The sequence below is a fragment of the Callospermophilus lateralis genome, chromosome X (assembly GCF_048772815.1).
Source record: "Callospermophilus lateralis isolate mCalLat2 chromosome X, mCalLat2.hap1, whole genome shotgun sequence".
NCBI classification, from domain to species: domain Eukaryota; kingdom Metazoa; phylum Chordata; class Mammalia; order Rodentia; family Sciuridae; genus Callospermophilus; species Callospermophilus lateralis.
Window position 1 is genome coordinate 85630081 of NC_135325.1, and position 26271 is coordinate 85656351.

A 26271-nucleotide genomic window follows, 5' to 3' on the forward strand; every position below is an offset into this window, starting at 1 on the left:
CTACTTTAAATTATCCTTAAAACATTATGGCAAACCAACATAAGAATGCTTACTGATAACACAGAATTCCAGTATGGGAATAGAACCATTAATCAATCTATGCCCTTTGCAAATTTTAAATTCTCTCCCTACTCTTTTTAGTCTTCTATGCCAAAGAAACATTAACCACTCAACTTTACCTGGCATCCCACCTTCTCAAAGAACTTTATGAGCCGGTTGTTATGATACATCATTACTCCAAACTGGTTAGTTTTCTTGCAGGAGAATCCAAAAGTGATTCTCACCTGCTTATTCTGAGAAGAAAATTATTAAGGAGACAAACACCAGGGGATCTGGCAAACAAAATTTTGCACCATATTATAGATTACACCGTTGGATGTAGATTGATACCTTTTTAGAGGGCATTTAAAAATCTATAGTAATAATTTAACTATATTTTTAAGCTATGACCAAGGAATTGTCTTCTTAGAAGTTTATCCAAAAGAATTAGTTGAGGAAGCCCACAAAAGATGAGTTAAGAGATTTTTTTCAATTAATCACAACAGCAGAAAAACAGATAATTTAAATATCCATCAATAAAGTAATATTAGATAAATATGGTCTATTATACAGCTCTTAAAATTGTGTCCCTGAATAATATTTTGGAATATTAGGAAATATTCAGAATAATAACAAGCATTGTTATATAACACATATATGTATAATAGTAATATGTGATGTAATAATACATCACATATAACAAAATATAATCTATATACATGCTTAGAAAAGACTAAGAAAAATACCAAAATTCCACCAGTGATTAAATAATTCATGAATAATAAAAAAGAATTCTTAATCCTTCCTAGTTGCTCATTTTACTGCTAAGATTCACAGGTTCTGATAAGAGTTATAAATGATTCAATACAAATACATTCAATTACAGACAATATTTGTAAGTCCAGTTAACCATATAAAATACAATGGAAGCAAAAACAATAAGAACAAAACAACTTTGAAAGGTAAAAGACAATGAATAGTCTTGTAGTAATATTTCATAGGAAGAGGTTAGCAAATTTGGGTAGATCAAATTATGAGAATCGTTATATGTAAAACATATGTAATGATGAATTTTTTTATATCAGGGATTGAACTCAGGGGCACTCAACCACTGAGCCACATCCCCAGCCCTATTTTGTATTTTATTTAGAGACAGGGTCTCACTAGTTGTTTAGCGCCTCCCTATTGCTGAGGCTGGCTTTGCACTCATGATTCTCCTATCTCAGGCTCCAAAGGCACTGGGAAGTAAATTTTTAAAAATTTCTACTTGATTTAAAAACCAAGTTAAGCTAGTTACAGTTGTGCATGCCTGTAATCACAGCTCCTCTGGATACTAAGGTGGGAAGACTGAGGCTAACCTCAGTAACTTAGCAAGACCTTGTCTCAAAATAAAAACTAAAAAGGGCTGATGTAACTCAGTAGCAAAGTACTTCTGAGTTCAATCCCCAGGACCACAAAATAAATAACATACATATATACATAAAATAAAATAAATAAAACAAAAAGCAGTCCAATGTAAGAGAATGACAATGATAAAGAGGAGATAGAGAAACTGATATTTTCATTAAAACAAATAGTGAGAATTCTTAATATTCAAATGGATTGAATGAAAATTTATTTTTTAAAATGATCTCTTTTACCCCTTCTAAATGACAAACTACATGCATAAAAACCATATAAAATGTCTCTGTCAGATATGATACAAACACAAGTGGGTATTCAGCAGTAATATTTAACTCAGAACACAATTTTCTGAGCTCAAATGGAACCTCAAGTAAGGCCTTATTACAATGCAAAAATGAAACAAGATAAAACTCCCCAAACAAACAAAAACTCCCACATTATAAAACTAACATCTTAAAGATTACCAAATATTTTCTTTCTCTTGTACACTTAAAATTTTTATTGGTGTATTATGATTATACATAATAGTGAGGCTCATTAGGGGCTGGAGTTGTAGCTCAGTGGTAGAGTGATTGCTTAGCATGTGTGAGACACTGGGTTCAATCCTCAGCACCTCATATAAATAAATAAATTAAATAAAGGCCCATAATAGTGGGATTCATTATGCCATTTTTGTGCATGCACATAACATACTTTGATCAATCTCATTTCTCAGTACCTTCCCTTTCCCTCTTTTCCTCCCTTCCCCTCATCTGCTTGCTCTACTCTATTGACCTTTTATTATTATTTTAATTAGTGCATTATAATTATATATGTAAGTGGGATTCATTGTGCAGTATATTGGTACATGGGCATAGCACAATTTGGTAAATTTTGCTCCCCAGTATTTCCCTATGCTCTCCCTCCCTCTTGATCTCCTTTCTCTGTTGTATATTTTTAAAATTCTAAATTATGAAATGGGGTCACAATGGGGTAAAAAGCTCCCCAAATTAGTATGCCAAGAAAGAAAAAAGAAAAGAAGCCTTTGAAAACTGAGGAGGAAATCAAATAAGCCAGCATTAATGATCTTGTTCCTTAGTAACCTTGGGGAAATTCTATTAGCAGTTTCATTTTACTGATGCCTATAGTGAATCCATTTAACCCAAATTCTAATATAAGAAGGTAACTGGTTTAATGGGAAGGGAGGGTGAGAAGAATTTGGGTACATATAAAATGCATGCATAGAAGTTGGCCTTATTATAGAAACCCATGAAAAAAAAGAACCTATAGGGGCTGGGGTTGTGGCTGGGGCTGGAGTTGTGGCTCAGTGGTAGAGCACTTGCCTAGCACATACGAGGTGCTGGGTTCGATCCTCAGCACCACATAACAATAAATAAAATAAAGGCACTGTGTCCAACTACAACTAAAAAAATATTAAAAAAAAAGAACCTACAGACAGAAATGTGGTATATTCTAATATAGTAATTGGGAAAGCACTTCTTTATATCAGCTCTGTTGAACCTATAGCACTAAGATCCTAGCTCATATAAGGTGCTATTATAACTAATATGCTCAGAGTTCAGGCTTTGTTCAGTTTCTTTAGGGCTTTAAAAAAAGTTTCCTAGTGGAGAAGGTATGTATTCCCCAAAAGGATAAAATCAATGTGCTTATGAATAAAAACTACATGGACTTTTATAAAAAGGAAAAACAATTTCTAATTTTTGATCAGGTGAAGAAAGAGAAAGAGTATATCTTTGATAAAGCAAATATGGATCAAGAGTTATGCATGGTTACTAGAAAATAAATTAAAAGATCAATTCTTCCTGTTTATGAGTTCTCAGCCTTTCAAAGACTTCCCTTTTTGCTAAAAAAGCCATCAATGAAGACTGACCTCATTTCCATAGTTTATTTTAACATTTTTCTCTAGAATCTAAAATTTATTCCAAAGGAGTATAGAAGTGAAAATGAGTTACTGCTCCTCTGTTAAAAGCTAAGTATCTTAAAATAGACAAGTATTTCTTATTAAAAAAAGATTTCAGAATCTACTGAACCAGAATCTAAAATCTCAAGATTCTTATTTAAGAGTTTCCCTATGAGTTCTGATAAAACTGGTGTATAGTCTGACATATAAGAAATACTTCCTTAGAGTATAGTGTAACAGGATTTGTGTGTATGACACAATTTTGATCTGGGAAAGACAAGTTTTTGTTTTTCTGTGCCAATCTAGAAAACTTAATCCCAAAATGCAGAGGTTAACTACATGTAGCTGAAAGGATACTGTAAAGGTAGGTTTATATATATCATATCCTACATTGGCCAGACTTTTGGCAATCATCTGGGTGGTCACCTTCTTTTGACGCAGAAAAATTTTCATCCGTGGCTTCATATATAGAATACTACAATATGCCTATGGAACAGTAAAGGGAAAATTTATATGCAATATTGACAATTCTACTGAAATACCCATTAACCACTTTTAGCCAAGTGAGTCTATTTTAGGCAAATATCTACCTTACTTTCTATACCTTGTAGCACATCAACCACAACATTAAAATGCTGCTATTTTAGCTAAATTGTTTTAGTGGATATGGTGAAAAGAATCCTAGTACAGAGCTAAAAGGTTGTCATCTTTACATAAGTAAACTTTGGTCTTATTCTATAATATTTTCATATTATAGGAAATCTTACCTCTTAATGTTGAATAAAACCATTCTTACTCACCCGTAAAGAATACTCTGTTTCTGGCAGCTCAGAACCACTAATCTCTTTTTCTTCTGCATCAAAATCTGACACCAGGATATCATATTGATCTGTATCAAAGTCCAACTCAGACTTCCCATCTTTGTTTCTGGGTAAAAGAGACAAGTATCAATCTAACAAAAACTGGCTCCAAAGGACAAAATTGCACTAGGAACCCAAGAGAAAAAAAACAATGTGAACAACACTCAGGTACCTGGTTCTTACACTGACCACCAATGCAAGGGAACTGCAAACTACTAATTTGAAATCACAATATTTAAGGGTATTTCTAGTCTATAGAAATCTATGTTTCACACTGGTGGTGATACCAAGTTCATAAGAAAAGGAATATTGAATGTCTGTGATCTGATAAATCAAATGAGTATCAGCTATCCTCAAAGAGGAATCCTAAAATAGATCCCACTTTTCTGGTGTTGCTGGATAAGTCACCCAATATCACTTTACCCTACTGAATAGATGAATCAAAATATATTTCCACTAACTTCTGTAATCATATAAATATTAATGAGATACTAAGATTTCCCCCAGATCCAACTCTATATCTTAGAAGGAAAAAAGATTATTATACAAACAACATATACTTACTAGTCCTCTAGAATACTATTTATGGAATTATCACTTAAATATAATAGTACTGATGTTCTTTTCATAAGAACCTGTCTTATTGCCATAATGTTTTCAGGTCACTTAACTTTGCTCCATTCTAAGACCCTGGGTTATATCATAGGGAAAAAAGGTTAAGACCCATCTGTCCCCAGAAAAAAAAAATGAAAACAAATGATGGGTTATATGGAAAATGTATAGTTCATTCAGAATGATAGTTTCCAAAATTTGTTTTGTGGAACAACAGTCCCTAGAAATATTATTTAATAAGAATTAAAAAATAAAAGTAAAATTGAGGAACAATTCTCAGCAACATCAGATTCACATCAAGGTCTAATGCTACTTGCTTTATAATTCAGGTTCCACAAGCTCACAGAGCTACTGTATGGAAAATTTAGCCCTATTCTTAGAACCAAATCAGGGCCACTGTGACATGCCACCTGTATAAAGTCCATGCCTCTGTAATAGTATAATTCTGAATTTTTTAAGATAATATTGATCCTCACTATCCCACCCAACTCTAACAAATACATCCTGAGAGTTGCCTGTCCTCCCTGCCTCTAACATCCCTACCCAAGAAAAAGAGGCTTGAAGAAACATTTCTAAAAACTGAGCAACATATTATATTGCTCCCTTAAGTATTTTCTTTTCTTTTTGCCTTTTGGTACCAGGGATTGAGCCCAGGAGTGCTCAAGCACTGAACCACATCCCCAAACCTTTTATGTTTTATTTTGAGACAGGGTCCTGCTGAAGCTGACTTTTAACTTGCCATCCTCCTGCCTCAGCTTCCTAAGCCACTGGTATTACACACCTGCATCACCACACCACAGTGTAAGTATTTTCAATGCACATTAGCATATGAATGCCTCTGAGAAGTCCTGGGCCAAAACAACAAAGTAGGCTTCATTTAATCCAGTTTTCCCCAAATTTATTTGACCATGCAATTCTTTACTTATATAACACTTTACATAAGTGTTTATATGTTTCTTTACTTATATAACATATAACTTGTGCAAAGAAATAAGTCTGCTTAATATGTGTAAGTCATTGGATATTCCTCAGGAAAATGATTCTGAATAATACATATGATATTATTGAAATTTTTCCCAGTAGGACAAATGGAAGGCCTGTGTGAGTCCTTATTTTTTCTTTTTAATTATTAAGTACTCTCTGTATATAAACCAGTATTGTTTTTAAATAAGTTTTACCCAGCTAAGAAATGAAACAAAACACTTGATGTAAGTTGAAAAGAAAGAATGAATATAACTGATACTCTGTTCTATTAAACACACCAGTAATGCATCTGTTTTATATTAATATTTCTAGGTTTTTAATTTTTAGGTTTTAATATTTATTGCATTTTACATGCCATGATTAAACAAATAAGTATCACAGAGTATTTCTTTATTGTTTTATTAGTTCTAAAGACATGATCTTAAGACACACATTATAGTTAAAATTGATCTGCTTCAAATAATTTTGCAATGCTGTGCTATTCTAAAAGCACTAATATAGAGGTTCTTATTTTTAAAAAAAATTGATCTGCTTCAAATAATTTTGCAATGCTGTGCTATTCTAAAAGCACTAATATAGAGGTTCTTATTTTTAAAAGATCATGTTGTGTTTTGTTACTCTAATTTCTCTTTCTTATGCTTCATTTTAATTGTCAAATATATAAAATAACTTTCTTTACCAATCTCAATAAAAGGTCCATGAGTATGAAATTGATATTTATAAAGGATTCTGAGGATGTTAGAATACTATTTGTGGCAACAGTCTCAGGATATGCATGGTTTTACTTTAAATACATAGCATATTAACAACAAGAACCACTACCTCAAGTGAAAGATATAGAAAGGTAAGCAATAATATATATATATATCATTATATATGTACACATATATATAAATGTATAAATTTATCAACTCTGCTTCTGTAGAAAGACTTATTAAAATGTGCTTCATAATACTACCTTTGCTTATTAGAATCTGTCACCTTCAAGATACTATACCTGCGGATGTTCCAAATGAGAACACGAGTGCCTTTTTTGCCTGGGATGGCATCAAACTGGGACAGCAGGTCATTTTCACTGTTGAAAATTGAATAGTTCAAGATGGCTTCCAGGCTGGGCAAGGAATCCTCTGTAATAATCATTTTTTGTAAAACCAAATATAGTCAAAGAAAAATTAATATCTTAAGAATATGCTATCAAGGGGCTGGGGTTGTAGCTCAGTGGTATAGTACTTGCCTTGCACATGTGAGGCACTGGGTTTGATCCTCAGCACCACATTAAAAAAAATAAATAAAATAAAGGTACTGTGTCCATCTATAACTAAAAATATTCTTAAAAAGAATATGCTATAAAGAAGGAAGAGTACCTTTTGGGTTGCATGTTTAGATAAAAAATAAAGACATAAAGCATGAGAACTACTGCTACAGAAGGAAGGAAAGAGGAAAGGTTGTGGAGATAAACATCAAATTCAGTTTCATCTGCAGGATATAGCCTCAAAGATGCAGTGTAAACAAAGATAGTATTATATTTATGGAGATGATCAAAGGCTAATTTTTAAACTATTTGGAAGCAGTAAGTTCAAATCTTACTGCTATATTGCTCCCATGAAAACAACCTGGTATCTAACAGAAATAATAGCTTGTCCAGGTATTGGGAAATGCTATCAGATAAGCTGGAAAACAATTTGTTTCTAAAAGTATAAACACAAATGTATCTAGCCTTAGGGAAAAAAAGCCCTGGGAACTATAGTGGTGGTGGTAGTTGGGAAAAGACATTCTATACAAATCAAGCTGCATAATATAAAAATTTCAACATAGCAAAAATATCTTTATGCTTCTGTCAATGGTTCATTTATTTTAAAAATATTTAATAGAAATGGTAGTAAATTTAAGACATTTCAATACTTTAAAAACATGAACACTTTTTTGAAATATGAAAAAAATATGGATTTGACCTGAAGGAAAAAGTTTCTGTTAAAATAGTCAAATTAAACTAATTTTTAACCAACATTCTCCGTTTGCAAAAAGGATATTGTTTTGCTGGCTGAATGGAACAATTGGTACAATAACTGCCTGGGCCTGGACACATTCCAGATAGGTCTGTGATAGGAGTCCAACAGTAAGAGTACCCCCATTCTTGGTGAAGACAAGAGCGTCCTTTCCTAGCCGCATGGAGCCTGACTTGAAACCATTACCAAAGACCCCGATGGGACACTGGCTCTTCTTTATTACTTTATCTGTAAAGCCAAAGCTGTAATTACACAAGAAAAAAAAGAAATTAGAAAGGTAGAAAGCATACTAAGATAGGTGAGAAGCAGAATGTTTGGCTGACACATGAATAACACATATAAAAAGTCCCTCCTTTTTTTTTTTTTTTTTTAACTTTGTCTTGGTATTTCCCGGCAAAGCTATTAAGTTAAAAACATAGGACACTACTATGGGGTGATGGCACTGATATTCCTGTGTGGATGGTGTGTACTTAAATAGTACTACTGTGTAAGAGTCACACTTTGGAAATGCAAAGAAGGCGCCCTTTCACTGGTTAACAGAGAAAGCTGGAGAAGGCCTTGTGCTATTGCCTTTCTTATCTAGATAAAACAGCCCTGACATCTAAAAGTTAGGATAATGTACAAAGGATAGTTGCCTAGAAAGGGCAACAAAAAGTCCCAAATAGTGGCACTGATCAAAGGCACTAGACTAGGCATCTCCTAACTTTGTTATGTCATCCTTTAGAAATCTGAAAGTCAGAGATCATATATCTTGACAATTTCGACTCTCCACCCAAAGGATGACCATTCCAATTCTTACTCTCTGCTCCATCTGCTGGGACAGTCCACTGGAATATGGCCAAGAGATAAAAATAGGTAGTTCTGCCTCTGAATATCTGCAAACAGCTGCAGTATAAAGTCTGTCTTGTTCTATTAAGGGCTTTTCAATGAGTCACCTCAGCAAACTCCGTAGCCCTTCATGATCAGTTTGATCTGGGAACCAGAACCTTTACCTTCCTTATATTTTCTATCCAGATATAAACCAAAATGATATAAATTCTAGAAAATGATGATCATCTTCTTATATTTTCCCTCACTACAAATAAAACTAATTTTAAGGATTATTTCTCTCCAGATTGACTAATTTTACTATGGTCTACACTAGCATTCATTCAACACATAATAATGGAGCACCTACTATGTGCTGTACATTATGCTAAGCACTGGAGATACAGTTGTTAATAAAACAGGTATGATTCTTGCTCTCATAGCTTGTAGTCTAAGAAAGGATTTCATATATTACAGATTAGACGCTACTTAGCAGCTTGGTCTTGGCTTTACTCCTTTGAGCATGGAGGGATAAGGTGCCTGTTTTCCATTTGCTGAAGGTTGTGGTTTTGTGTTTATTCCCCAAGAAAGTGGACTACATTTCAATTTTCTATCTCAAAGTGTAATACTAAAGTACCATATGTCCTTCTGGAATAGAGACATTTTAAAGCCTTCTATGAATAAATCTAGTGACATAGAAATGTAATCTCTAGGGAACTGGTCCTTTGGGAAAAAAAAGAAAGCCCTGAGTTAATGCTGTTTGTGGGTATTCCAGGAAAACAGATGTATAAGTTGGTAAAATTCAGACATTCTTATTCCTCTTATGGAAGAATTGGTTAGGAAAGATGGGGTCATTATAAGAATTAAATTATATACTATATGCACAGTAGATTAATTATAAAGTAGTACTCAAACTTCAATTTTTTAAAAATTTTAAGTCAACTCTAGAAGTCATTCTAAGAACTGTTATACGCTATTCTATACCCTTACTTCTGGTCTAATATCACCTCTAAACTCAAGACTTTTCATAAACAGAAATCTTATTTACCATGTGAAATGAATTTGTATTGTTATTTGGATTTAAAATTACTTTAATACCACAAAGTTTAAATTAGGTGGCCAAAGAAAGGGATAAAAATAGGGGGACTATATTACTACATTAATTTCCTACTATCTTCTGCCACCTATCACCTCTTTTTCCCTTTGTAGGTATAAATCCTCATGTTACTTATTTTGGGGAGGCCAGATGACTATATAAGCTTGAAAAGATAAGTAGTAGGGTGGGGCCAGAACCAGAATGGAAAAGGATAAAAGTGAGATGAGAGGAGCTAGAAGTTTTAGATTTTATTTTTGCTGTTATGTTTCACTTAATGCTTCCCATGTGCTATTATTCCACCTAATTTTCCATGTTAGTTATTCTATTTGACTGCAAATTTGCAAAATGAATGCCTGATACCAATCAAATACTGATATAAAAGCCTTTACCATACATAATGATAATATTATAGGAATAAATTTTACATAGTTTGGTATAGCTCAGTAATTTTCTACAGAGCAATCTTGGCTTAGGCAGGTGGTTTCTCTTCTCTAAGTCAGTCCTATCCTCTCATGTAAGAGACAGCACTGTTTACACACCAACAGGGCTTAGATACTAGTTCATTGAATGGAATCCAATAATAAGCAACTTCCTCTTGAGTACCTTAATATGTTGAGAATCTAGACTCTAGAGAGATAAATTTAAATTTGGAATGCTGATCACTGAAACAAATCTTAATAAAATCCATGAACATACAAAGGGATGCACTATTGTTTTCTAGATATATTGGTGATATAATATGTAATATAAATGAATGAAAGAATGATAAGTTTTCTGTTATTGTCTAGCTGTTGCTTTAGAATAGACCTATATATACTTCTGTGCAGAGGTAGCAAATACCTTGAATCTGTGGTTCTATAGCTGTTTTTAATTCTTGACCTTTGAAAGAGGTTTTCCACTTTGCTAAAAAAGGCAGCTGAATATATAAACTACTTGATTCACACACTATCCTTAGAAGCTAAAGAGAATAAAAAGTTAATCTTTAAGGAATTTAATGATAGGATTTTCCTTTTTAATTTGATTTTCATGTTGATTCTGTGTTTATGGAAGAAACTACTGCTGCAGTTACCCACCTATTTTATCAGCCTGAAAATAGGAAGAGTTAAAGAGCTGGAAAATGTGGATAGGATAACCAATATTATAAGTCAACAGAATTTCTGTAGGCTTAATAATTTTTCTGAATTACTTTCATTATTTTTCCCAATACAAAAGGTACCTCTAAAATTCTATTATTTAAAAAGAAATTGTGGAAAGTGGACTCCTTGGTTAAAATTTAGGATCTGATTAAAAATAATCTCTTTTAAATAAATGATATCTTCTGGCTGATTCAAGTTTGTTTTAAGACACAATAGCAAAATCAGTACACATATTACATTGAGAATTCATTAAAATAGTTCTCCAAAATTAATTTTTAAATAAGTGGAACAATTTCCAGAGCAAACTATTGGGGAGCACATTTAGTATGCTATGGAAAATGTTATGGCTAAAGAAGTTTCTACCTACTTTGATCCCTGGGAAGGGAACAGATTTTTTAATGGATGACACTGTTCCTCCATATTTCATTTCAAATGTCATTTCTTCAGGGTAGCCTTTTTTGATTCCCTAGGCTAGATTAGATCTTTGTGCTATATAATCTCAAAGGAATTGTACTCTTCTTTTATATAATTTACCACTGGTAGAATAGCCTATTTAGTCAAAAGTTGACTATTGTTAGTCAACTTTTATTTCTCACTAATTTAAGAGCAAGGATCATATCTGTCTAGTTCACCACTTTATTTCCAATACCGTATGCACAGGTACTTAGTAAGAATTTGTTACTCAGCAATAAAAAAGAAAGATCATGGCATTTGCAGGGAAATGGATGGCATTAGAGAAGATTATGCTAAGTGAAGTTAGCCAATCCCAAAAACAAATGCCGAATGTCTTCTCTGATATAAGGGGGGTGACTCAAAATGGGGTTGGGAGGGAGAGCAAGGGAGGAAGATTACCTCCAGATAGGGAATAGGGGTGAGAGGGGAAAGGGAGGGAGAAGGGGAATAGCATGGATGGTGAAAGGAAGACCTTCATCATTATACAAAATACGTGTATGAAGATGTGAATTTGATGTCAACAAACCTTATATATAATCAGAAATATGATAAATTATGGTATAATGGTGTATTAAGAATTGTAATGCAAAAATAGATAAATAAATTTTTAAAAATAAAAACAAATATGGAGCAAAAATTACTACAATTATTCTGAAATAATCCTCTTTTTCCCTCCTATCTTATAATTATACCAACTTTCATATGTATTTCCATTGACAAATGGAAAGTGATCAGATTTGCTGGGCCTAATGTTTGACACCCATGTCACTGGATAAAGTGTGGTAGGGAGGAGTAATTAAGAAGATAAGTGGACTGGGGCTGGGGCTCAGTGGTAGTGCACTTTCCTGACATGTGTGAGATTCTGGATTCAAGTCTCAACACCACATATAAATAAATAATATAAAGGTCTATCAAAAATTAAAAAGAAATTTTAAAAAAAGAAGATAAGTGATTTTAGGGGGAAAACTAGTATGTACAGAATTCAACATATTTTGGTTCTCTCCCATCTAAAATTAAGTTTAGGAAATGAAACTGGTGGAATAAGTTAAAGGATACAGTCAACTCTCTACTTTCACAAATATACTAGTCATATTTTTGTATCATGTCTAGAGATTTTCCTCAAATATTCTTCTATGTAGAAGGGTCTAATACACAAGGTATATAGACTACTGAATAGTAAATTATAACCACTTACTTACTTACTTTGACTAAATTTCATTTTTATTTATTTAATGGATCAAAGGGATTTCCCTACCAACAAGGTTATTGATTTAGAAAACATTCAAAGACAACTACAACCAAATGAATTTGTTTTTCATTTTTAGGGTCCTGAGCCCTTTCCCTCCTCCTCAGCACCCCTCCATTTTTGCTCATGCTTCACACACTCTAGTTCAGGGAGACACATAGAAGAATAATCAATCTCATCTGCTAAGAAAGAAGAGAGAAGAAAGAAGTGAAGGAAACATCTTGAATTAAGTGATGTGTGAAGGTAATGAAGAACAAACATTTTCTTAACCATCAACCAGTGAACTGAGAGTTGCAACAGAAATTTATCACCAGTTTTAATATTTAAAAAAGAGAATTTTATAACTTTGCAATTCTACTGCAAAATCTCCAGATTATATGTGTGGTTGCCTTCTATTTATTTTAATGGGGCTTGTTTATGTCCAGATACCTTCAGGGTTCTAATCCACAAATTATTCCAACTCTAATACTTCTGATTTAAAAGTGATTTTAGGTTAATTAGGAATTGGAGAAGGTCTTAGATCAGGAAAGCCTCCAGGTCCTTATACTTGCTGATCTCTTTGCTTGAACTCGCATTCCTTACTTTCTGCACGTTTTCACCTAGTTAAATTCTACCCACCCTTAGATCTCGGCTTAAATATAACTTCATCTAGGAGGCTTTTCCTAACCTCTGGTATCAGATTGGGTTACCCTGTTGATTCATCCCATGTATCCTGTGTTTTCCTACCATTATGCTTATTGCATTTTCTTGTGATTATTTGCTTAACCGAGTTGCCAGCTAGACTGTATGCTCTGTGACAGCAGGAACAGTGTCTGTTTCATAACCAGTGCCCTGGCACTAACAGATGCTTAATAAATATTTGTTGAATTAATAAAGTAAAAGTAAAAATATTAAAGAAAATTATAAAAACTTAAATAGAGCTTGTGAACTCAAGAGGAGAATAAAAGCATTTTTTACCTGAGCATTCGGTGGAGTTTGTGAGGTGTCATTCCACATCCATCATCAGTAAAGGTCAAACAAGATTTATTCTTGACCTCCTCAACATCTATAAAGACCGTCCTGGCAGATACATCTGGATCTACAGCATTATCTGCAAAAGGTAGAAATCTGTGATCTTAGATCCCCTTTTCCAATATTCTATCAAAATTTCTAATTTAGTGTCCCCAGTACATGGAAAACTGTCCTACAGTACCCTCATATGGATGTCTCAGAAGTTAAACAGGGTACATTAATGTAATATAACTACTGAGTTATAGATAAAAACACATGTGATGCCAGTTTGAGTTATAAAGCTGATTTTTTTTTTTTTTTTTTGGCACTAGAGACTTAACCTAGGGGTGCTTAACCACCGGACAACATCCCCAGCTATTTTTTATTTGACACAGGGTCCTGCTAAATTGCTCATTAAGTTGCTGAGGCTAGTCTCAACCTTCCAATCCTCCTGTCTCAGCCTCTTGAGTTGCTGGGATTACAGGAATGTGCCACCATGCCCAGTTGATTTCTAGATTTCATGGTTGATCTGTAGTCTGCCTTTCTCCCTATTAACTTCAGGGTCTAAAAGAAAAGTAACTACTCCAATTTTATTCTGATTTCACTGTATTATTCCCTGTCTTTTAGCTACTTTACTGCTTATGAATGCATACAGTAAAGGTTGGCTACAGAGAAAAACTGAACCAACAATTTGGTAAAAATAAATACATATCACACATACTACAGTTTATATATGACAATTTTATTTTCTACTTTTTAAAATATTACTTCATCTGTTAAAGAACATAGATATTATCACCATCCCTGTTTATAGTACAAGGGCTACTGAAAGAATTACAGGTTAAAATCCTGCCTAAATCCCAGTGATGGTAGCAAGCATGCTTAGAGCAAAAAAGCAATTTGGCTGCCTTTCTCTATACTAGTCTTCAAGGTGAGGCTGTCTATTCTCTCATGAAAGGGAGAGCAAATAAAATTGGAAAAACAGGGCTAGGGTTGTAGCTAGGTTGGTAGAGTGTTTGCCTTGCATGTGTGAGGCACTGGGTTCGATACTCAGCACCTCATAAAAATAAATAAAATAAAGGTGTTGTGTCCAACTACAACTAAAAAAAGTGGAAAATGTGCATATAAAGTTCAACAATTTGTCCTGAGGTAATCTTTTTGATGAGTTAATTATTTAAAACTCCAAAGACATCAAATTTATCCATATTCTAAAATATGCACCATGTTCCCCACTCCAGAGGGTGCTACTGTCTAGTTGCCACATTTCTTTATTTTCTTTTCTTCTTTTTTTTTTTTTTTTTTTTGTCACAAGTACCAGTCCAGTTTCTACTATTGTCAGCTTGGGGATATAGCTCAGTTGGTAGAGTGCTTGCCTTGGATGCATAAGGCCCTGGATTCAATCTCCAGCACCATCAAAAAAAAAATTAGTATCTACTATTGTCAATCACTGATATAAGTGGCTCAATACAAGGACAGTCTGTAAAATCTGTTGGATAGTGCTATTGTTTAGATATAGTTTGTCTCCCAAATTTTCATATGCTGGAAGCTTGGTCCCCATTGTGGTGGTGTTGAAGTGGTGGAACCTTTAAGAGGTGGGGCCTAGTGCAAGGTAATTGTGTCATTGGGGATGCTATCCTTGGAAGGGATTCATGCTGTCAGGTCTGACAGAACTGGATTAGCTCCTGCTAGTGTAGGTTGTTCTAAAGTGAGGTCACCCCACATGCTTGGCCTCTTCTGCACATGGCTAGTTCCCTTTTGGCTTCTCCACCATGTTGTGATGTAGCCTGAGGACCCTTGCCAGGATGCCAACACCATGCCATTTGAACCTTTTAGCCAGTGGAATTGTGAATCAAATAAACATCTTTATTGACAAACACCCAGCCTTGGGTATTTTGTTATAGCAACATGAAATGGACTAGTACAGATAAAGTCCTTAATCATTCCTATCTCTACTAGCTCTTCTTTAAGCAAGATAAAGATATTTCCTTCAAACCACTTCCTTTGCCCTGACATCTTATATTGCTTTACTGATGATACAAGGCTGCACTCAGAGAGTCAGATAGGGTCTTGGTTGTATACTTTCCCATTATCACTGATAAATCATATTTCTCCACTGTGAGCATCTCTTATAATCAAGAAAATTATTCCACATATTCCAGATTTTTATAATACGATTGAAAGTATCAGTTACAATCACTTTGATTATGGAATGTCCTCCAAATAAAACAAGACATAGATTAATTTAAAAAACTACAATAGTATTTCCAGAGTCACTGATAAAATTTTCACTGACTGAAAACATCTGAACAGCAGTAAGTCATCATCAATAATCCCAAAAGTTGGTTAAGAGGTTTGATACAGTCGATTTTTAAAGCCCAGGTAGCAAAAAAAAAAAAAAGAAAGAAAAAAAAGCCCAGGTAGCACCTAAGTTCCATATAATGTGGCCAACATCAAGCAAGAGTTACAAATTGGCATGCAATGGAACCTTTCTCAGAAATATTGTTCTTTACTTTTAAGAGGCAGCAGTATTTTTTTCTTTATCTGACAGAAGGATTCAGCCCTGCATAGTTGCATAGCTGCCTACATTCTTTAAAGAAATTTTACTTGGCATGCAGGCTCTTATCAGTCACTCCTATTGATGGATACCCAAAGACACTGAGACTGATAACTTGTTGATCAACCAGACGTCATTTACACATAGAAAACTTCAGACATTGTGAAATTATTTTCTAACAGTTTATGAATATTTACAATTCAAACATACAGCATATGGATCCAATTACACATTTTTACAACAGTGTATTGAATAAAACAGGGTCTCTAGAAAAATCATGTCAGCCTCTTTTTTCCCTCTCTACTGTAAGGTTTTTTGTTGTTGTTGTTTTGGTTTGGTTTTTCTACTGGAAATTGAACCCAAGGGCACTTTACCACAGAGTTACATACTCAGCCCTTTTTATATTTTGTTTTGAAACAGGGTCTCACTAAATTCTTGAGGCTAGCCTCAAACTTGCCATCCTCCTGCCTCAGCCTCCCAAGTTGCTGGGATTATGGGCATCAGAACCATGCCTAGCTCTCTACTGTAAAATTTTCCCAAATTTTACTAGGTTTTTTCAATAGGAATATACCAAAGAATTTTAACATAGGCACTTGAAGAGTTCACGGTAGCTGCTAAGTGCAGGTAGACATTTTACCTCCTTGGTTAGAAGCTTGTGGAATATGGGGCGGGGGGGGAGAACACGAGAGGCCAGGGTCAGTTGGAGCAACAGGGAAAGTGTGATCAATGGGTGGCAACCCACAAGCACAGTTTTGCACTTACTTTCCATTTTATGTGGCATTTTGCTTGGCTTCAACAAATAAAATTATAATAACAAGGTTAGCCTCAACAGATGAAATTATACTAATAAGGCACAAGCTAGCAACTGGTTTCAATTCTATTTCTTGCTGCTTAACCTTCTAAAAACTGTTCAACATGTAGCATATGCTATCAAATTCCAGGAGATCTATCTTCTCCCACAGCCCAGCCCACTTAGCCTATGAACAGGTAGAATAATGAGAGATCCCTTACTTCTCTTTCCACAACTAATACTCAGGTAAGAAGAGATGCACTATCAGATCCTGGAGTGTCTTCATCCCCTATCCTGGCTGCACAACCCTATCTGCTTCCAGATTCCATGGAGTCTCACCTGGCCTGTGTTATCTCTTATAAGGAAAACCCTATCGATATTCCCCCTTCATGCACCCCTTCAGCAAGAGCATGAGGATCATGAGGAATCTATCTTACACCCTAATCTGGTCCACTCAATCATTTGTCTTCTAAAAAGGCATTGCAACTGAAGCCTCATGCCTCACCAGAATCTGGAAGGCAATGAAAAACTGTTCAATGACAGCCCCTCAGGAGAGAGAAGATGGTGGGTAAGAGATAGCTTTAAGGTAGCACTTCACATGCCTGCTATCCTTTCCTGTTCAGGTACATGTAAGGTCACCAGGGCAGGGTTGTTGCTCTACAGACACTCTGCAAGTAGGTAAAATTTTCTTGCCTGAAAGTAACATCATTACCTTCTGTCACAAGCCTATTCTTTATCTCTCTCTGTCTCTCTCTTTCTCTCTCTCTCTCTCTCTCTCTCTCTCTCTCTCTCACACACACACACACACACACAACAGGGGGGGGGGAGATGGAGGGAAGAAAGGAGGGGGAGGGGAGAGAGAATGAAAGAGACAGAAAAAGAGAGAGGGAATATCAGCATTCAAATGACCACAAATTTGAAACTCAAAAGTAATTTTTTGGGCTGGGGCAGAAGTTCATGCCAGGAAGTGGGGAAACATTTCCTATCATGCTCAAGACCCTTAGTTCAATTCCTAGCATAGCAAAAACAAAAATCATTTTTAAAATCTCTCCCTCTTGCTGCTCAACACAACCCTAGATTCTCTTACATCTTGCTTTTTCTATTCCCATTGTCCTTTTATTTTCAGAGTTTGATCCCTCTCATCTGAATTATTGAAACAGGTTCCTGACTTGTCTTTCAAATCCATATCTCTCTTCTTTAATATATCTTATATGCTGCTGCAGTGTTAACTTTCTTGAAGCACAACTCTGATCATGACATTATCCTGGTCAGAAAACTTCAGATAAAGAGGCCAAATACCAGAGCCTCCAGGTCTGAATCCTGGTCCCAGTTCACATTTCTATCCTCACTTGCTACTTGGTACTTGGAGTAAAAAGACCTGTGGTTGAGTCCTGGATTTGCCACTTACTAGACATGAAACCTTTGAAAAGTAAATTAATTCTCTGATCTTCTGTTTCTTCATCTGCAGGATGAAAAAATTAATATTGCTTACCTCAAAGGGTGAAGTTAAGAAGGTATTTGTGAAAGCTCTTTGTAAACACTCTAGGGACCTATAGTTTTTACTATACATGAACTCCATGCTCTAATTAAATGCAGCAACTCAATATTCTTCATGCTTTTGTTCATCCAGTTGTTTATTTTGCCTGGAATGCCCTCCATGTTACCATGTCCATATGTCCCAATCCTTCAAATCTCAGCTCAAATGTCACCTCCTCCACAAAGCCTTTCCTAACTCTCCTCTTCCTGATAAGTTGGAAGTCATTTCTCCTTCCTCTGAACTCCCACAGCACTTGTGCGTATCTTTGCTGATATATTATTTTCTATGTTGTTGTACAAAGATTAAGCCTGCAGTATATTTCTTATCTTCCCTATTTGAAGGGTGAATCTGTATTGTTCGTTTCTGTACATACCACAGTGGTCTTATACACAATAGATGCTCAATATTTACTGAATATATGATTCACTAGCAAATTAATGCATAATAGAATTAACTACTGAAGGAAAACCCAAAATGAAAACTTCGGACAAACCATTAATATTTTGATCTCCCTTTTCTCTATTTTCAAAAACATTTGTTACTTACTTTTTAAATATGTTTTTATATATCTGGATGCATGCATATATGTGTGTATAATATTCATACATATCCACACCCATGTTAGACATCTTAGGCCAAGATATGGTTCTTTAGGTTAATGCTTAAGACAATAATTGAAAACTCATTAAGTCACCTTTAAAGTACAGTACACACAATACAACACAGGTACAACAGGGTGCAACTGTGAAAGAACATGACATTTCTCACATTTCTCCCACCTCCCACTATGTTATTTGTTAATTTTACCTTTTTTGTCTTGTGTTAGTAAGTTACTGCCATTCACTGGAGGCATAGTGTAAAACCTAAAGGATACAGGCCCTGTTATCTAGGATTCCAAATGTGTCAATGCCGCTTTTTTCCTCTGAATATTCTAATAAAGTCGTATTTTATACACACACACACACACACATGAGAGAGAGAACGCGCATGAAAGTATTCAGTGTTGTAGTCAAATTAATCATAAAAATTTTCCATCATCTTCCAAGACACTTCTCCTGCGGCCCACCAACTTCTAGACCAAGACATCTTGCATGGCATAGCCACAGTAAGAGCTTAAATGAGGACTAGTGCTCATTCACAGAGCTTTGAAATCATGTTCGATTTTGTCCTGTGTTACCTAGCCCCATAAATCTCTCAAACTTCTTTCAGTTTTTGAAGCGTTTATAATGTGCTCTGTATGTTGTTGCATTTTACGCAGGACTGCTTTTCTTCTTTGCCTTCCACACAGTATTTAGCATACTACTGCAAAAGCTGATGTACTTGGCTTCAAGGATCAACTGAAAACGCTTTAAAAGCAAACACCGGTGGAGCGAGAGGTTAAGTCCTCAATATTCATTCCAGCGGTGTGAGGGCGCTCGTGGACCATGGACCCAGCCCTCTTGCAGCCTCAGGGAGCCAAATGCACTCGTGTCATCTCTTAAGAGATGTCCCATCATTCCTAGACTTTCTAAGCCCAAAAGTTAAAGAATTCTGTTTTCCAGACCTTTCCTAACGACCCTACCAAGTCCTGTACCAGGCCCCTTTGCTAACTTGGAGCCCTCCGTGGGTCGCCAGGCGCTGTTGAGCCCAGCTGCCTTGGGGCCCGATATTTTTATGTATCTCCTTTTGATTATTAACTAAGCTACCCTAAAGTGCCTGGAACATCACGAACCAAAGAGAAAAACCACACGTGAGTCCTGACTCTTTGGATACACCTCGTTTCCTCGGCTTTTGCTTTATTCACGCAACCTGGTCCCTGGTGAGGGAGCCACCCTCCTCCGCCAGCGGAGCCGGGGCGGTCCAGAGGCCCCCACTCCAGCCCCGGCCCACCCCGTGCAGCTCCGCGCATTCCTCTCGAGTCCGCAGCACCACGCTGGCACCACTGCCTCGGGCTATCGCGGCCAGGCCCGCCCTCGCCACTCACCTAGCAGCTCCGCGATGGCACTGAAGGGTCGCGTGTGGCTGCTGGAGTTGCTCTGTAGATAGCGGGGGCTCATCTGGGGGCGAGAGAAGGTCCCGTCCCGCGTGAGGCCTCGGCCCGCCAGGCCCTCCCCGCGCGCCCCCCTCAGCCCTGGGGCTCGCGCACGCGTCCGCCCCCTCGGGCCCCTGACCTACCGTGCTCAGGCGGATCCCGAAGGCCTGCGGGCCACTGCCCTGCCGGGCCAGCCCGCCGACTGGCGCGCCAGGGCCCGCGGGGGCCCCTCGGTACAGGAGCATTTTTTTGGCCGCCACGATATTCGTTTGCTGCCGCCGGACTCCTCGCCCCGGCCGTCCCGGACTAGCCCTCACTCACTCCCAGTCGCAGCTGGCGGCGGCCGTCCGGGACTGGCTCTCCTCCGCTCCCAACTCGCAGCTGGCGGAGGCGGGGCGCACTCCAGCCACCTGTCCCCAGCGGGAGGGGTGAGGCCGGCTGAGCCGAGCCACGGCCCCGCCCTGTCAGCACCTCTACCGATCCACGGACTGCCAGAGCTGCCTCAGGGCCGTACAGAAATATGGCGACCTCCTGACAGCCGCTCCTTGATCCCCGCCCCTAATTAATTCTTGGCGTTTGCCATAGGCCAGGCCGCCGAGCGGGAAAGCGCGAGGTGGGGGGGCGGCGGAGGGGATGGCGCGTGAGGAGGGGCGGGAATGAGGCTAGAGGAGGGAAGAGCGTGCATGGGATTTCTGGAACCGAGTCCCTCTAAGGCTGAATGACTAACGGGCAGGATAAGACAAGTTTTTCAAGTTCTGAAGAGTACAGTTTTGCTATAACTGGGAAGATAGGAGGCTTGCGTGAAGGAAAAAACATTTGGACTAGCTACCTCAAATGCCTCTGGAAGTGCCCAGAACTTTCTAGAATATGATTGGCAAACTGTGTAGAGAGACTGTAGGCCTGTAGGGAGGCTGTTTATGAAAGGAGAAATTGGACTTACTTAAATATGTTCCTGCCAAACAGTGGATTAGTTAAGTTATGGAGTATCCATGAAATAAAATGGTAGCAGTTTTTAAAGCCATGTTTGTAGATTAATCTTTATTTTATTGACACTTATAATTTTATGTATTTATGGGGCACATTTTTTTTAAAAATTTTTTTAGTTATAGTTTGGCACAATATCCTTACTCCATTTGTTTATTTTTATGTGGTGCTGAGGATCAAACCCAGCACCTCACACGTTAGGTGAGCACTCTTAAGATGAGCTACAACCCCAGCCCCTATGGGGCACATTTTGTTGTTTGCATACTATAAAGTATTGATTAATATTCAAGCAGCCATCTTAAATGTTAACCACCTTCTTATGAGATAAGTTTCCCTTTCCTGTACTTCTTCTTACTGAACTCCCCCAATCCCCATTAGTGACTTACCCCATGGTACCATAACCCTAAGCCAATCCCAGAAGGACAGGACCCCTTGGCTCTGGAAAACCCCATGGTACCATGACCTAACTCGATCCCGTGCTATTCCACACTGGCCTAGCTCTGACACAAACACCACCCCACCCCCAGCCTATCCCATAGCACCACAACTACAACTCCAAACCCCTACCCCACAAAAGCTGAACACCCAAACATCTTAGGGCTTCTATCCTCTCTATAGAGACATGGCCTTTATTTGTCAGCTTTGACAAGTAAACTTTCGTGTGGGTCTCTTCCTGGTCTCTGACCTTCATTTCTCGCTTGCCTCTCTTTTTCACTTTCCCTTCACATACATGTATGCATTGTATATTGATGAAGTGACAATAGTTAGCGTATCCATCACCTCATGCATTTATCTTTCTTTAAAATGAAAACGTTCAAAAACCTCTCTTACAGCTATTTCAAAATGTACAGGACCATCCAGTAGTACTTAATTCTGTATCCATTGATTACCTGCTCCTGACCCTTAGCTTTCCAAAGCTCTTCTCGCCTCTGGTAAACATTGTTCTACTCTCTGCTTCTATCAGATAACTCTTAGTTTAGACTACAAATATGAGTAGAATCATGTGGTGTTTTTTTTTTCTGCATCTGCCTTATTTCACTCAACATAATGTCCTTCAGTTTCATCCATGTCATGTCTCAAATGATGGAATTTTATTACTTTTTTATGGCTGAATAGTATTCCCGTTCTTTATGTAGTCATCCATTGTTGGGTATTTAGGCTGATTTAAAGTCTTCAAGATTGTGAATTGTGCTGGGATAAACATGGGAGTGCAGATGTCTCTTCATTGTACTGATTTGATTTCCTTTGGATATAAACTCCATACAAGAATTACTGGATCATATGATCATTCTATTTTTAACTTTTTTGGGAACCTCCAACTGTTTTCCATAAAGGCCATACTAATTCACATCCCCACCAACAATGTGTGGTGGGTGTTCCTTTCCTCCACATCCACACCAGTACTGGTTTTCTTTGTCTTTTTTATAATCATCATTCTAACAGGAGTGAGGGGATATTTCATTGTGGTTTTTATTTGCATTCCCCTGATAACAAATGATTTTGAGCATTTTCATATACTTGTTGGTATTTTGTATGTCTTCTTTTGAGAAATGTCTAAGGTCTTTTGCCCATTTTAATTTGGTTATTTTATGTATTAATTTTTTGCTGTTGCATTACATGTCTCATGTATTTTGAATGTTAGTTCTAGGTGACTGTTTATTGATGTAAAATGAATTTATGAGGGAGTTAAGAAAACAAGAGGTTGTAACATACATTGTAATGCGCCATGCATGGTGGCACTCATCCATAATCCCAGTGACTCAGGAGGCTGAAGCATGAAAATGGCAAGTTCAAAGCCAGCCTCACAACTTAGTGGGGCCCTGAACAACTTAGAAATATCCTGTCTCAAAATAAAAAATAAAAGGGGTGAGGATGTGTCTCAGTGATTAAGAGGTCCTAGATTCAATCCCTGGTACCAAAATGAAATAAAACAAATTACATGATGTGTAATGTGATGTATTTTTATTGGAAGACCAAATATATGTATGTATATGTTACAGTGTTTCTGGAATGTCCCCTAAAAGCTCACATGTTGAAGTCTTGTTCTGCAGTGCAGCAATATTCAGACATGACTTTGGGGAAATGATTGGATTATGAGGCTTTGGCCTTATCCGTGACTTGATAGCTGAATGGACTATTGGAGATGGTGGAAACTATAGGCTAGGTGGGGTTTGGTTGGAGGAAGTAAGCCACTGGTGATGTGCCCTTGGGGATTATGTTGTCCTTGGCTACTTCCTCCCTGTCTCCGCTCCTCCCCATTGTCTGCTTTCTGGCTGACATAAGCTGATCGGCTTTCCTCTGCCACACCATTCCATCTTGATGTTCAGCCTCACTCAGGCCCAAACGAATGGAGCCAGCCAACCATGGACCTCTAAAACTGTGAGCCAAAATAGACTTTTACTCTTCCAAGTTGTTTGTGCTAGATGGTCTCAGCACTAGATGGTCTCAGTATTTTGATCACAGTGATGAAAACCTAACACAGTGTGTGTGTGTGTGTGTGTGTACACATACACACGTATTTATACACACATACAAATATATTCATACAGATACAGTCATCATTCAGTATCCATAGGAGATTGGTTTCATCACCCTTGAAGATATCAAATTCTATTGATGCTTCATTCCATAAAATGTTGTAGTATTTGCATATAACCTACCCACATCTTTTCATATATTCAAATTGTCTCTAGATTACTTATAATACCTAATAAGTGTAAATGCTGTATAAATCATTGTTATATTATATCATTTAGGGAATAATGACTAGAAGGTTGTACATATTTAGTATAGACACAGTTTTTTTCTGAATACTTTCAGCCTGCAGTTGATTGAATGTGTGGATGCAGAATTCACAGATACAGAAAGCCAACTGTATACACACACAATGAAAAACATTTAATATAAATCAAGTTGATATCTTTGAGTCTAGAATTATGCATTTTCCCATTTTATCTGTATTTTGTACTATTATTCATGTATTTTGTTTTCTTCTAAATATTTATTTGTAGTTGGACACAATACCTTTATTTTATTTATTTATCTTTATGTGGCACTGAGGATAGAACCCAGGGCCTTGCATGTGCTAGGCACTCTACTGCTGAGCCACAACCCAGCCCCTATTATTCATGTATTTTGTAAAAATATAATATTCCATGGCATGAGTGGATCATAAATTTGTTTAACCATCCCTCTATAATAATTTAGGTTGTCTTCAACTTTTTTTTTGACAGTTCAAAAAGTGCTGCCTCAGACACTCTCATGCACAGGTCACTAATTTCTGGTACTATTATTTCTTCAGAATAAATTCCAGAAAGTGAGATGGGTGCTTCTAAAAATATGCATGTGGTTTAATCTTTATAAATACTGTAAGGTGGAGGCAATTGCCTTCCCAGTAACAACCAGCTGTTTGGCTATGTTCATGGAATTAATCTTTTAACTTTTTGTCAGTCTTTTGGATAGAAAATAGTATCCTCTTATTGTTTTAATTTGCATTTCCCTGATTAACAGTGAGACTGAATATCTTTTCAAATTTTATTGCCTGTTTATATCTCTTTTTTTGTGGTGCTGGGCATAAGAACCCAGGGCCTTATGCATGTGAGCTATATCCCCAGCCCACCTATTTGTATCTTTTGAGCACCATTTTCCCACTACGGGGTCATTTGATTTTGTGTGTGTGTGTGTGTGTGTGTGTGTGTGTGTGTGTACTGGGTATTGAACCCAGAGGCACTTTGCAACTGAGCTATATCCCAAGCCCTTTTATTTTTTTATTTTGAGTCAAGTTCTCACTAAGCTGCTTAGGGCCTCAACTTAGTTGCAGAGGCTGGCCTTAAACTTGCAATCCTCCTGCCTCAGCCTCCTGAGTCACTGGGAATATGTGTAGACCACCACACCTGGCTGCATTTATCTTTTTAAGTTATCTTTTTTTTAATTTTCAAAAATATACAAAAGTACATAGAACAACATAATAAATCTTATATACTTATTGCTCTGATGCAGGAATTATCAAGACTACCATGCTTGATGCAATATATTGAACATTTGCGTTCCTTCAAAATTCATATGTTGAAATCCTAACCCCAATGTGATGGTATTAGCAGGTGGAGCCTTTGAGAGGTAATTAGATCATAAGGGAGGTGGCTAATGAATGAGATTAGTGCCTTTATAAATAGGACTGCAGAGAGCTCTCGCACCCTCTTTCCTCCACATGAAGACAGAAGGAGAAGTCTTCCATCTATGCCTCATCAGAACCCAGCCATGTTAGCACTCTGATGTCTGACTCCCAGCCTCCAGAACTGTGAGAAATAAATTTCTATTTTCTGGAAGCCACCTAGTCTATGGCACTTTGTTACAGCAGCCTGAACTACAGACACCTGCTTTATATATTAATTTTATTTCATTTCTGTAAGCATTATAGGGCAAATCTCAAACAGCATGCCATTTTACCCTATATATGTTCATTTCTGTTCTATAAAAACCAGACATTTTTCTGACAAATGTAACTATCACTCCACTTTCATACTAAACAAAGTTTATGTTAATCCTCTAATACCTAGATCATATTCTGATTTCCCCAATTGTATCAAAAAATGTCCTCTACATTTAGTTTGCTTAAATCCAGATTCAAACAACATGCAGACATTGCATTTGGTTATGTATCTTAAATCTGTTTTAATTTAAAACATCCCCCCTTTTCTTCATGCTATTGAGTTGTTGAAGAAACCAAGTCAGTTGTATGGATGAATGCCCTACATTCCCATTTTTTCTTTTTGTTTATTTATGTTGTCACTTACGTTGTTCTTCTCTGGTTAGAGAGTAAGTGTAACTTAACTATAAATTATAAATTGGCTCTAAAGGTCTAA

General features: G+C 36.8%; 1 protein-coding gene across 4 annotated transcripts in view; it reads right to left on the reverse strand.

Moving 5' to 3' along the window:
* The window catches only part of Morc4 (MORC family CW-type zinc finger 4), a 73488-nt gene extending 52561 nt beyond the window's left edge, over positions 1–20927 (reverse strand). For 3 of the 4 annotated variants that reach the window (XM_077107757.1, XM_077107758.1, XM_077107756.1), the window contains exons 1-8: positions 20569–20927; positions 20378–20450; positions 13501–13633; positions 7829–8047; positions 6797–6943; positions 4144–4270; positions 3701–3829; positions 180–293 (exon numbers count right to left, since the gene is read on the reverse strand). In XM_077107757.1, coding sequence (XP_076963872.1) covers positions 180–293; positions 3701–3829; positions 4144–4270; positions 6797–6943; positions 7829–8047; positions 13501–13633; positions 20378–20450; positions 20569–20670 — 1044 coding nt within the window. In that variant the 5' untranslated portion in view covers positions 20671–20927. The remainder of the gene's footprint in view (positions 1–179; positions 294–3700; positions 3830–4143; positions 4271–6796; positions 6944–7828; positions 8048–13500; positions 13634–20377; positions 20451–20568) is intronic. The other variant, XM_077107759.1, reaches the window with a different exon arrangement.
* Positions 20928–26271: the final 5344 nt, after the last annotated feature.